At 49.7% G+C, this 13,345-nt stretch overlaps 1 protein-coding gene across 2 annotated transcripts in view; it reads right to left on the reverse strand.

Moving 5' to 3' along the window:
- DNAH9 (dynein axonemal heavy chain 9) overlaps positions 1-13,345 on the reverse strand; it is a 303,753-nt gene that overhangs the window by 16,918 nt on the left and 273,490 nt on the right. For both annotated transcript variants that reach the window (XM_090290843.1, XM_090290844.1), the window contains 5 exons: positions 12,769-12,896; positions 9,745-9,972; positions 5,605-5,796; positions 4,316-4,507; positions 2,212-2,382 (listed from right to left, as the gene is read on the reverse strand). In XM_090290843.1, coding sequence (XP_090146969.1) covers positions 2,212-2,382; positions 4,316-4,507; positions 5,605-5,796; positions 9,745-9,972; positions 12,769-12,896 — 911 coding nt within the window. The remainder of the gene's footprint in view (positions 1-2,211; positions 2,383-4,315; positions 4,508-5,604; positions 5,797-9,744; positions 9,973-12,768; positions 12,897-13,345) is intronic.

The following is a 13,345-nucleotide window of genomic DNA, read 5'->3' on the forward strand; positions in this document are numbered from 1 at the left end:
ACATGCAAACACCTCTTCCATTTTTTCTTTGGGGGAAATTAATAAATAAATGCTTTCTATAAATACCTAAACACTACAGATTCATATGATATTAGAAGCAAGATCCTCCCACAATTTTGCCTATTCCCTCAAAGGAGGAAAAAACCACTAACTGCTAATTTTGGGGTTTATAATTCCTGTAGGCATTTTTCAATGCCCACAACTCCATCCATTCATCCATTCACCCAACCACTCACCCACCCATCTGTCTGTCCATCCACCCATCCCCCCTCCATATTTATCATGTCTGTTATGTCTTCTTTCCTGTCTCCTTTGCCCCTCCCTCCCCCACTTCCTTCCTTCCTTCCTTCCTTCCTTCCTTCCTTCCTTCCTTCCTTCCTTCTTTCCTTCCACCACTAATGGAATCATACTACCCATAGCTTTTCCAGCTTGTTTTTTTCACCTTATACTAAATCTTAGATGCATTCCCTTGTTAGTATATATGGATTTGCCTTGTTTTTTAAAAGAGTATATATTATTTCATTGTTTTGGCAGACCATAGTTTATGGTGTTACTCCCCTATTGGATATTTGGTCTGTTTATTATTTTTACTATTGTAAGAAATCCTGCAATAAATAAATATAAAAACATCATAAAATCTGTGCACTTTTGAATGTTCTTACTGGTTGAATTCCCACATATAGAATTATGAGTAAAAAATATGAGCATGTTAAATTTTAATAGCTACAGTCAATTGTTCTATAATTTAAAGCTCTCCCAGCAGAGATGAGAGTACTTGTTTTCCTGTGCCCTTATCACTGGATAGTATCGTATTTAAAAATCTTCACCACTAGGTGAAAAATGATATTTCCCTTGACATTGAGAATATTTTTATTGGCTGTTTGTATTATGACCAATTATTATGACTTTATTTTGTGTCCTTCCCTCTCCTTTCTCCTTCTCTTTCCTTCTTTTCCCATATGTAGGAACTCTGTATATTAGCAACATCTGCCCACTTTCTGGGATCTGTGGTGCTAAAAGGTTTTTCTAGTTTGGCAAGTGATCATTGTTTATCCATTTCACACACACACACACACACACACACACACACACACACACACACACATTATTCTTTGAATGAGTTGGAAGAAGGTGATAAGAAAATTGTAAGAACTAGAAGCTTCTTTGAATGTTGCCTGGAGAATTCTAAGCCTATTACTTATATACTCCCAGCCTTCTTCATTTTTAGAGCTAGGAATGGTTTCCATTCTACTAGGTTTAGATTCCAGGTAATGTAAACTTTCTTATCTTTCTTTTACTCTCAAATTATATCTCAGGCATCCCATGGCAGAGTAGCCTGAGGAGTGTGATTCAGGGCAGCTTGCTTACCTGCACCAGACTTGCTAGGGTGCAAATCCCTGGAGCCCAAAAGTTCGATGACTCCCCAGGTTTCTTAATTCTTAATCTCCCAGGTGTGTTTCCTTGTAAACTCAGGGAATCTCTACCAAAGGGAATCTGTGCATTGTTGTGGAATGGAGGGAGGGGAAGGAGGTGCATCTCTCAGAGGACGAATTAGCGGGTCATAGGAAAAACTTCATGGTGAAATTTCATTTCAGCGCCCATTCCTTTCTGCCCTCTGCTGCGCGCACACCAGGAGCGGGGCCCTCACGCGTTGTCTCTGCTGTCCCCAAACCCATCCCTCCCCCTAGTCTGCCTTCTACCCCATAACTCTCCCCCATCCTTCTGAAACCTCAGGAAGTCCTGTGTTTAGAAGCACTTACCTGTGTTAGGACTGTGATTAAATGTCATTCACACAGAGAGACGTGTTTCTGTCTGAAAGGGGACGAGTGGACCCGATGAGCGTCTAGCTGGCGGACGGGGGTGGTTTTTAGGAAGCGTGCCCACCCGCCCTGAGTTTCTAAGCAACAGCGCGGTTAGTTCCAGGCTCCCAGAACCACCACCGTCCGCTGCCTTCGCTTCGGCAGAGACTGAATTAAACTGGCCGTTGGATGGACTAGCAGAGCAAACTGCCGAGCCAGATGGCAGGGCGCTCCCATGCGGTCACCAGACGGCCAGGGCGGTGGCATGACCAGGGTGGGGGAGGGCCCTCGGATGGAAGGTCAAGCCCGCCGGGGCGCGCACAGTGGGGTCGCGCTGTGCCCCGCCGACGCGGCCCATGGGGGAGGGGCTGCCTCTGCAGAGGGGCCTCAGGCCGGCGGTGCCTGCACGCACCTTTTCTTCTCTGGTGGCCCCCGCTCCGTCCCCCGCGTGGCGGTCCCAGGGCTGCAGCTCCAGCACCGCGCGGAAGAGCTTTTCGGAGGTCTGCGTCAGGAAGCCAATCTCCGCGTTGGGGTGGAGGCCGTAGAGATGCGGGGACTCGGGGGGCAGCTGGGCGTCGATGTACTGGAAGTCAAGGGCAGACGCACTTCAAAACCAGGCAGGACATCTCCCACCTCCCGCTCTGGTTCGCCCGCCGAAGGGCAGTCGGTGGCCGCAGCAGCGGTGTCCCCTTCGCCCCCCACCCCCCCAGCAAAGGCCTCCGATGCCAGCTCACACCGGCTTGCCCCCCACCGAGCAGTGCACGTGCTCCCCCCCAACCCGCCCTCGCTCCACACCACTCGCTTCCTACGCGGGGCCGACTTCCAGAACGCCTCCATTCACGGGGCCATGCTCTCGTTGGAGGAATTTCGCGGATTTTATCCATGTCCAATCTCGCCCCCTCCCAGGCTCTCCGATATCCACCTGTCCTTCCACACAGAGGCGTTTGGAAATACTAACCCTGCCGGTGTTTTTCTCAGGCTCTCCTGGGGCCTCAGCCCTCTTGCCCTCGCGTTTCTTTTCTCTGCCCTCCGTTGAGCTGGGGCAGGGGTGACAACCGGCGCGCAAGCACGGACGATGCGCGCAAAATGAGCGTGTGCATCGGCGTGCAGGGCTAGGGGGGCTTTGGAGTTCCTGCCTGCGGCGCAAAGTATTCTTATTTTAAAATTTTAAAACCGAGTGTCACCCAAATAGAGCATCTCAGTGGTTGGCTATGGTGGGCCACAGCCTGGCGACCCTAAAAACCTTCCTTAGCTTTTAAGGCTCACTTTCTGATCCGAATATCCTCTGAGTACAATGCTTTCTATTACAGTGAGAAAATATCCCTCAGGTTTAGCTCCTAATTTGACGTGAATGATTTCCTGATAGTAACGTCTAGTCTTAGTAAAAGATTCCTTATAGGCAAATGTGTGTGTTTATTTTTGTATTTCTTCTAGCAGAGAGCACACTGCTGGACTTCTTGATAGGTTCTCTATAATTATCTATTAAATTAAATAGTAAAGGGAGGGATGAAAAAAGGGAAGATCTACCTCAGTTACTCGGAAACGTGCAAACCTTGTAATTGTCCATTACCTACTCCCGTCTCTTGTCAAATTGTTCCATAGACACTAGGAGGCGCACTTGCACCATTTTCATGGCTAAAGCCTTGAAGACTTGGTTAAGTGGTTTTTTAAAAATCATCTTATTTTTTTAGTCTTATTTTTAATTTCTTCTCATAGGTCCATATTTTTCTGGATCAAATAACTTTTATGACTTACCTTCTTAAATTTTATGAACTAAACAAATTTTAAAGCTTGTAGTTAATGATTCTATGACCAATATTTCCCTTAAGTTTGGTATTCAGAGTTCTTTTAGGCATCTTCAAAGTCAAGCAATAAAAATAGAAAAAAAATCTTTTCATATATTTTCCACGACAGGCAAAATAGGAGAAGATAAACACTTTAAAAATAGCTGTAGTGATAGTAAAATAAAAACCCAAAGTAATAGTATAAAAAAGCTCCATTTGAATGCTTTTCTTGGTACATGTATGTGGGCATGGTGCCTGTGTTCATAACCACATACAAGGAATAGGAGGGGTGAGGGACCTGACCACAAGGTCACATCCTGCTAAAGATATTTAGAATCACTAATACACTTTAGCAAAAGTTAGCTAAGTTCTTACCTGAAATTTGCTCCTAATGGCTTTGTCAATATCTCGCATGAAAATAATTAAATGAATGCCCCAGATATTATTGGTGGAAAAGAGCAACAAATAGAATTACTGAACCAAACAACAAGAATAAAAAGATCTCCAAAGGCTCAGCTGTATTGTGAATTTGAGGCTAGAAATCCGATAGCTTTCAAATGGCACAGGGCAGACTTGGGGCTGAGAACCGCACCTGGTATAAGCTCTGCTCTTCCAGCCATTCTTCCGTGGTCCTGCGTGAGTTTCCCTCCACCACGCAGGGCAGCACTGGAGGAAGAGCTGGCTCCTGTGTGGGCTCCATTATGCTGTCACGAGCAAAGAACAGGGCCTTACCTGATGGTAGCCATTGTAGTCCATGTTGCCTGGGAGTGGGAACCCTGGGGCCAGAGACAGCTCTCCTTCAAGCATTTCTGGTTTGATGAATTCCTCCAGATACGTCCTGCAGAGCCTCCTATCCCAGTCATCGGTGATATGGCCTCCATACATGATTTCTCCAAAGAGGTAACGCAAATCATCGTAGGGGACCTGTGAGACAAGGGAAGGACAGAAAGGTCTCCACACAGGCATGGGGCTGGCCGGACGCGTGGGGAGAGCAGCAGCCCCAAGATGGGATGCTCTTTGGGCAGCAGTGTTTCGTTCACCTGCATACCCCAGGGCCCAGTGGAGTCAGGTACACATGGAAGCTCATGAAATGTTGGAAAAATTACATCGCAGATTGAGGAGAGGTCAGGTGCAACCCCCTCGCACATATACCTTTCCTCTTTCATGTCATCCACTGTGGCAATGAAATGGCTCTACCAACAAGTCCTTTAAATAGGCAAATGTCAAATGGAAGAAAATGAGGACCAGGGCATTTTTCTAATTTTCTGGCATTAATTAGCATATTCATGAATGAACTGTGACAGGCAAGTTCACTGCTGTTGAAATGGATGACCCGCGCCCCAGAGCTTTGTCCAAGTGCAGCCAATGAACGGAAGGGTTGTGGGGCTGGGCTTCCAGGTCCCAGCGCTGGACGCAGAGCGAGGGCTCAGGGCATCTGCGCCTGATCCATCCCCACCCCCTCCCTGGGGAAGGTGGAGGCCTCGGTGATGCTGTTCTTGGTCTATGAACCAGAACGGCCTTGATGTGAACGTCCCCTTAAACGCAAGAGCATGGATGGTTAGTGAAGGTCTTCTCTGGAAAGGAATATCAACAAGGAGGAAGGAAACAAGGTGTAGCCAGGATTTGGTTTCTTTTTCAACTTTGGTGAGGCCATATCTACGTGAGGAGCCGAGTTCCCCAAGAGAAGTTCCTGTCCTCGGCTAATTAAATTGGGAGCTTGTATCCGGTGAGTGTGGGGCCTCTTCTTGCCAATGCACAGTCCCCTGCAAAGCTGTGAGCACACAGCACGGGTCGGGGCCCAGGGACACAAGCTCACGGGGCTGACTCGCCCCAGGGGTGAGGCTCCGGTTTGGTTTCCTAGCTTTGTGGTACTTGTCTGGGCCTCGCGTGGTCCCGGGGTTGGCCACGCGGCAAACTCGCACTTCCTCACTCCCCCTGCGGGGGGTGCGCGCGTCCCTACTTCCCTGCGCTCACGCCCAGCCCCCAAGCTGGCAGGAGGTGGGGGGTGGGGGGTGCTTTACCTTTGCGTTGGCCTCCAGGAAGTTGTAGAGCACGTTCACCGAGATGGTGAGGTCCCCGGTGCTGAAGGGGTAGGAGCGGTTCCACCCCTGAGGCCCAAACTTCCGTCTCTCTGCCACCACGGAGTGAAAGTAACAGAGAGCAAAGAGGATGCTCTTAAACTCCGTCTCCCGGGAGCACATCTCCAGGGTGTCCTGGAAGAGAAGGGCCGCTTCGGATGTCGGCGCAGAGCTGCTGTTCTGCGGGCGGTCAGGGTGCGGGGGCGGGTGGCTGCGGTAGCTTTGGACAAAGTTACCGTTCGTCCTGGTTAGGGTCTGAGCTCCGTTCAGTAGGGACTACAGGTCGCACTGCGGACAGGCGTGGGCTCAGGGTTTGAGGGGACCCTGCAGAGGGTTGGTTTTAATTTAGAATCTGAGTCTAGGTTTACATTCAGGTTAAAGTTTGCACATGTGGATGAGCTAATTAAGTTCTCAAGCACAGCTAATGGAAAACAGGGTAGTGGCCTCAGGAGTGCGGGTGTCCCGTTTGTCATATTCATGTCACTCTGTGATGGGATGTGGGTGGGGACACCCACAGCATCATCTCTAATTTCTTCCCTTCCTGCCATTCCTTTCTGACCCATCAGGGAACCTTTGTGGGTGTCATTACTGCCTGTGTGGCTGAGGAATCCCCGGCTCATTGCTGGGGGGGTCGGGGGCTGCTGCATGGAGGCAGGATAGGGACCTCCGCCACAGAGACAGAAGCTGTGCCCTTCACTGCCCTAAGGGCTCCACCACAGCTCTCAGCTGCAGACTCAAGAGCTCGGAGGGGTCCCGGCTGCAGAGCTATAGTAGGCGGAGGAGATATGGCTCCTGAAGAGAGGACGAGAGAAGGGACAGGTGGAAGAAAAGAAAGGCAGGAGTGATCCAGAGGGGGAGGCAACGGGGTTGTGGTTGGTGGGTTTTAAGGGGGAAACCTGCATTTTGAAGGGATGGTAGGACAAGAACCCCTGGAGTCTTTGGAATTAAAAGTTTCTTCTGAGTGAGACCCTCTCTGTTCAGGAAGGAGCGAGATGTTGCTGTTGGAACCCAAGAGAGGCCTTTCCAAAGCTTACACACACACATTGGATTGGGTTCTGTCCTGGAGTTTCTTCTAAGAATTGGTCCCAGGACTTTGTTCATAGGACTTTGCTCATAAGGGCAGGAGGAGCAGAGGGGACAGGACAGATTAAGCTTCTTGTAGGTCTGATCTGTCCATGGAAAACCCATGACACAATCTCAACCTCTCTTTGGCTATGTGGGGGTCACTTGGAGCCTTCATTGGGTACCATGTTTGCCATGAAGATGCCGTGTGAAAGGTCAGAGGTGGAGCAGAGGACACAGTAGCTGTTTCGTATAAATAAAAATTCATTAACTGCTCTCTGGACAGGGCTGTTCTCTATAGACATGTGGGGCACTTCCTTTGTTACTCTGGACACATCTGAGAAAATGGGCTCCTGCTGAAAAATGCCTGCAAGCCTGAAGACCAGAAGTCACATATTAAAAGGCTGAAATTGGTTGACAGTGGCACACTCACAAGTCAGAATAAAATGATCATCCCCAACCAGCACAGCTCTCAGGGAAGCAGAAGAAAAGGAGCTCAGTTCTGCAATGTATCCCTTCAATGGTTAAACCAGGGCTCTGAAGGAACAGAGTGAATAGTAGGGGCATGAGCCAGGCCTCTGTTCCCAGGCACAGTGAAAGCAGCATGGGATGATGAACTCTTTTGAGCAATAAATATAGTTCTAAATCCATCCCTCTTTCTCAGAAGATGGGACTGAAGATGGCTATAAATGGCCAGAAGGCCAACTGTGGCAGTGACAGAATCACCGGGAAAGGCCAGCATCTCTTGGGATGATTTCCCAGTTGTCTGAAGACCACACTGAACATGGGGCTTGCAGGGAGGTAAACCCCAGAACAAGGGCCCAAGCCAAGCAGCTGTAAGTGACAAAACCCTATGGAGGCATAATATTTCAATATCCATTGTTAGGGGACGTAGCCCACAAGGTGTCTGCTGCCCTCCTCCCTGGCTCTGCCCAAGACCCTCAAGGCAGAAGAATTGGGAATGGTCTGCCACTGTACCCTCAACAGAGCCAGCTAACTATACCCGAGTGACTTTTCGTCAACTTTTAATTCAAAAAATTGTGGTTAAATATGCGTAGCATAAAATGTACCGTCTTAACCATTCTGAAGTGTACAGTTCCGTGGCATTAAGTACATTCACACTGTTGTGCAACCTGATGCCTTTTCAGGGCAGCAGTGGCCTTGTTTGGAACCATCTACAGCCACATATAAAGGTGTGACCAATACAGAGTACCTGTGAGTTTAGTCATGCAACGCCTATGAAGGAAAAATAAAAATGAAAGAAAAAAGTGCCCCTGGACAAGACAGCAGACTAGCCTCTGCCCCATGTGGCAGTGGGCGTACATTTGTCAACAGAAACCGCAAGCTAGAACATCCTGAATCTCTTGGCCGTGCCCCCATTCTCTGCTCCAGACTGTGTGTGGCTTTGGAGTCCCGTTGGCAAGGTGGACGAGCAGGGAGGAGACTGGACAAGTTTCACTTCTCAAATTTTTGTGGCGGCACCCTGTCCAAGTTGGGCTGCTTGACTCCGACACCCGAGGGGCGCCATGCGCACAGTAAACTCTGAGACTCTGCCAAATGGGCTTCATCTTATTTTGAGTTAAACCAGGCCCCTTGGTCCTGATGGTCTACGCTGGAGTAACTAGAGCAGTTGTCCTCTTGGAGGGTCTGCTTTAGGTTGCCTCGGTGACCCAGCTGGGACTCGCAGTGAGTTTTAGCTTGGGTGCTATGAAGCCAGGGGCCCATTGACGCTATTATGACGTGAGAGAAGAAAGCCTTCCCACCAGGTCCTAGAAGCATCCCTTTGAACTCCACTGAGGCCCAGTGTAGTGGGTGGACATCGGGTGGCTTCCATGGCCGCCACCCTCATGGTATGCCCACCTTCATGTAGTCCCCGTCTCAGGGAGGTGGGACTCTCCGATAGAAGCAGCGAGAAAGGGTGCCACCCCAAGAAGGCGAGAGAGGCCCGAGCAGCAGACTGCAAGGGCTACTTTATACATGGAATGAGCCACCCATGGGGCTGGCCTTGGCTTTTAATAAACACTCCACAACATGAGGCTTAGAATTCCCAGTAATGGAAATTCCAGTAATGCAGTAGCCTGCATTTGAAACTCTTCCTTGCTATTCTTAATCTCACTGTAGCATAGGGTTCTGCAAGCTGTGCCATAGAATCCCCTGGAGAGCTTGTTAGAACACAGGTTCCTGGGCCCCACCCCAGAGTTTCTGATTCAGCAGGTCTAGGTGGGAGCCTGAGAATTTGCTTTTCTAACAAGTAGATGCTGCTGCTGCTGTTCTGTAGGTCACACTTTAAGAGTCTAACACATGGCTCTGGTTGGTGTGGCTCAGTGGATTGAACATCAGCCTGTGAACTGAAAGGTTGCCATCTCGATTCCCAATCAGGGCACATGCCTGGGTTGCAGGCCAGGTCCCCAGTTGGAGGTGTGTGAGAGGCAACCGATTGATGTTTCTTTCTCACTTTGGGGTTTCTCTCTCCTTCTCCATCCCTTCCCGCCCTTCTAAAAATAAATAAATAAGTAAATAAAATCTTTAACAAAAGCAGTCTAACACATGGTTACATTCCAAGTCTTGATCCCTACTCCCTGACACCTGGGATATTTGAAGCTTGCTACTCAAGATGCATGCAGATGTCACCTGTTACCGTCTGCAGGTGAGTGGCAAACCCTGATTGAAGAGTGTATGCTTAGCCAGGGAGTGTGTGACCAGTGTATCACCTTCGTTAGGGTGACAGCAGCAGGCCCTTTTTTGTCTTGGGTTATTTAGTTAACAGGGGCACCTGCACAAGTTCCCCCAGACCTCTGACCAAAGAAAGACCCTAAGCTTGGTTCCCAGTGTGTCTGGGGATTGACAGCAGGCTCAGGGTGGAGGTCAGTCTGAAACAGAAACAACTTTGCACACACTGGGCATTCCACCGCCGCCTGGTAGGTCCCCCACCCCACCCCAGTTGCATGCTCTCCTCCCACCCAGTTGAGTTGGCTTTTTGGGAGGTGGGGTGCTCTCCTTCCCTCCCTCCTAGGGCCATACCTGAGTGAATTTGTCCAGGGCCTTGTGCAGGTTGGCATGCATGCCCGTGGGGGGCTCATTGGTGATCTTGATAGAGTTCTCCAGGATGCCCTGGGGGATGATGTGGCCCTCAGGAGAGGGTGCAGGCTCGGCACTGATGAAGACCCTGAACCCTGGGTGGCTGTTTTCACTGTGCTCCTCCAGCTTCTTCTCCAGGGTGCTCAGCCACTTGGCCACCAGGTGGACGTTCTGGTGGGAAGGATAGAGCCCCCAATATAGGCATTTGCTTACTTCTGTTAGCAGTGAACAGTTATTAGAAAGGCAGCCAGCTAGAGGAGAGCCCTGGCCTTAGCTTCAAACACATCACATTGCAGTACGAGTCTTGGGATTCCCAGCAAAAGGGACCTTCTAGCATCTTGCAATGGAACCTTTCCCCTGGATATCCTAAGCCTCTCTAGCACAGTGTTCTCAAACTTGACTATGCATCAGAATCCCCCAGAGGGATTGTTGAAACAAAGATTCTCGGACCCCCACCCCAGAGTTTCTGATTCAGTAGGTCTAGGGCGGGGCCTGAGAATTTGCATTTCTAACAAGTTCCCAGGCGATGCTGATGCTGGTGGTCTGGGGGCCGCATTTTAAGAGTCTAACACATGGTTCCATTACAAGTCCAGATTCCTACTGTCTGGCAGCTGGATTATTGAGCTCTTGATGCTCAAAAGTGAGGCCCATGGGCCAACAATGTTGGCATCACTGGGGAGCTAGCGAGAAATGCAGATTCCTAGGCCCCACCCAGACTTAGTGAGTCAGTGCATTTTTTCTCCTTTAATTCTTGCCTGAGGGCATTTTTTCATTGCTTTGAAAAAGAGAAAGAGAAGTGGGGGAGGGAGGAGAGAAAGGGAAAGAAGAGAGAGAATGATCAATGTGAGAGAGGAACACTGACTGGCTGCCTTGGGCCTGCATCCTGACCAGGACCAAACTGACCACCCAGGCATGTGCCCTGACCAGGGACCCAGCTGGTGACCCTTGGGTTTATGGGACGCTGCTCCAACAACCGAGCCACACCACCCAGGGCCAAATCAGTGCGTTTTAATAAGGTCTCCCAGCGACTTGCATGTGCTGGACAATTTGAAAAGCACGGATTTAAACTCCTCCTGGCTAGTTTTCCTGACTCCTCTCTCCCTCCAAATCGTTCTGCCGACTGTTGCCCTGCTCTCCTTCCCACAGTCACTGCGGCTCACAGGGCTCTCTCCTCCGAGTTCAAGCTCCTCTGCTGTGTCTTCAAGCCCTTCTGCCCTCCCATGGTGATTCCTGTCTGTCTGTCTGTCTGTCCGTCTAAACCTACATTTATTTCTTAATATTACTTGGCAGAACGCACCTTTCACGCTAGTACAAACAGTCATTTGGCTTCGCTGCAATATGTCTCATTACAAGGACCGATAAAGGCTCCTCGGCAAACATCCGAGGAGGCCATGCACAGAGCCTTAAGTACACAGACCGGCGCTGAGCACAGCACTTGGGCCACAGCTATCTGTCTCTTGCTTCCTCTTCCAAAAAAAGAAAGAAAAGGAAAAAAAGAAATAACAATATTTGCCATACTTATTTCACAGAGTTGCTGCAAAAAAAACCAAAGGTAATGGTTCTGAGATGTTGTTGTAATGAATATGTTAAATTAAAAATTCATTTATAATCACTCTGTTGGAGTGGAAACTTTCGTGGGCCGCCCAGAGATCCAGGGTTCCCTTAGCCAGGAAGTGCCCCCAACCCACCAGGGATAAACTCTGTTTACTCCTTCAGGAATTCTGCCTTCCAAGTGTAACCTTGGAGAGCTCTCAGAAACCACTGCCATCACAAGATGTGGGGGTCCTGGGCAGCCAGTGGGTTATCGGGGAGGGAGCATTCCCTGCTTGCTAACTAAGGGCTTGGTTCCCAAGGGCTCGAGCGCTCGGAAGGGTGTCTCTTTTGCGGATGAGCCTGAGATGCTGGGAGACCACATTTTCCCAGCACCATGCTGATCCACGTGGGAGGGAGCAGGAACTCCCCCAGCTGTTTTCATCTCTTCTCCCGAGATGCCACTGTTTCTGCAGAAAGAGTCCCAAAGAGTGACAGATTCTCAGTTGCAAGGCTCTGAATAAATAACAGGATAATTAAGGATGAAGACCCGGCAGCGATCTGCAGCACAGTGAATAGTGAAGAGACAGGGCAAGTTCTTGGTAACCTGGCTTTTTCTCATTTATTTTTCCTTTCATTGATTTTTTTTCGAGTGCTTTTGTTGAGTGTCTGCTGTGTTCACAGTAATGTGCTGGGCATTAAAATAAACATCTCTTTCCCTAAGGAAATGAAGTGAAGCATCTCAACACAACCATAGATGCTCTAACAGAGGTGGTTGTAGGGCTTTATAGGAGAAAACGAGGAGCAAGGCACTTCTTTGGCCCCAGCCCCAGCCTCAGCATCCATACAAGTTGCATTAAAAAGGGCAGGCCTGCATAGAAGAGAGGTGGCCTTTATTTCTTGTAAGTGTTCAGTCAAATTACCAGCAGTAGGTGCAGGTTTCCAAACCTTCACCTGAGCTCTCAATGAAAAGGCTAAGTTAGAACTGGAGTGACACATGTGATGTTCTAGCCATGCATGTAGCAAAAAATGCAAAACATAGAACACAACAGAAAAGCACATCAAGGAAACTCTGTGAAATGCGTGGGAGGAACAGCAGCCCCAAGGCCCAGCTGCCATGGCCTTTGACGGAGTGCCAACACCCCGAGCATTGTCAGACCAGGACTCGGTTCCTTTTGTAAGCAGAGCTACTAAACCAGATGGAGTGGCCATAGCAGGTGAGAGCAGGGAGAAAATCCCGGGGGGCGGGGTGAGGAGGAGAACATACATTGGGGACCAATTGGAGAGGCGATGAGGAGGTGAGTGAAAGGGGCAGAGCTGTGGAAGGAAAGGTGGGTGTGAGGGGAAGGGAGGAAGGAGCTGCCAGGAGACTGGGAGGTGAGGTTCAGACAGGCATGAGGTCAAGGATGACCCTGATCAGGGCAGAGGGGTGTGTACCTGCAAAATGACCCAGTGACCTTCCTTGGCAGCCAGATCCAGCGCAGCCTCAGCCACCACCTCCTGTCCTTGCCCCAAAGATACGTTGTGAAAGTTCCGATTGTTGAAGGTGTATCCGAGTTTCTTACCTACAAGGAGGAAGGAGTTGTCATGATCATCTCCATGTTGGAAGATCTGTGTTGTTTAATGTACATAAGGAAACATACACCTCCATATCACTCCATAACACAGGTGTGCCTGACCCTGTACCCTGAACTTCATCTGCTGACCTTTTTCCTTCGTGGGGAGGGGAGGGCGGCATCTTCCAGCTCTGTTCCCAAGCAGAAGGCAACACTTGCCTAGACCAGAGCTGCTCCACCCCGCCTCCTCACTAACCCCCCAGGAACGGATGGAAGTGCCGAAGCTCTTCCTACAGCTTCCCTGTGAAGGCCAGGCCCTGGCCCACCATCCTAGAGAGTGCTGGCCTGAAAGAGCTCGAAGGGTAGCAGGCACGTGGGTGTGGCCCCAACTCGCCTTGTCCTCTGAATATGTATTTTCCCTGGACTTTCACTGGGACAGGTGACCAGCAGGGGCAGAA

This window comes from Furipterus horrens, unplaced genomic scaffold (genome assembly GCF_987537825.1).
Source record: "Furipterus horrens unplaced genomic scaffold, mFurHor1.1.pri manual_scaffold_11, whole genome shotgun sequence".
Taxonomy (NCBI): Eukaryota; Metazoa; Chordata; class Mammalia; order Chiroptera; family Furipteridae; genus Furipterus; species Furipterus horrens.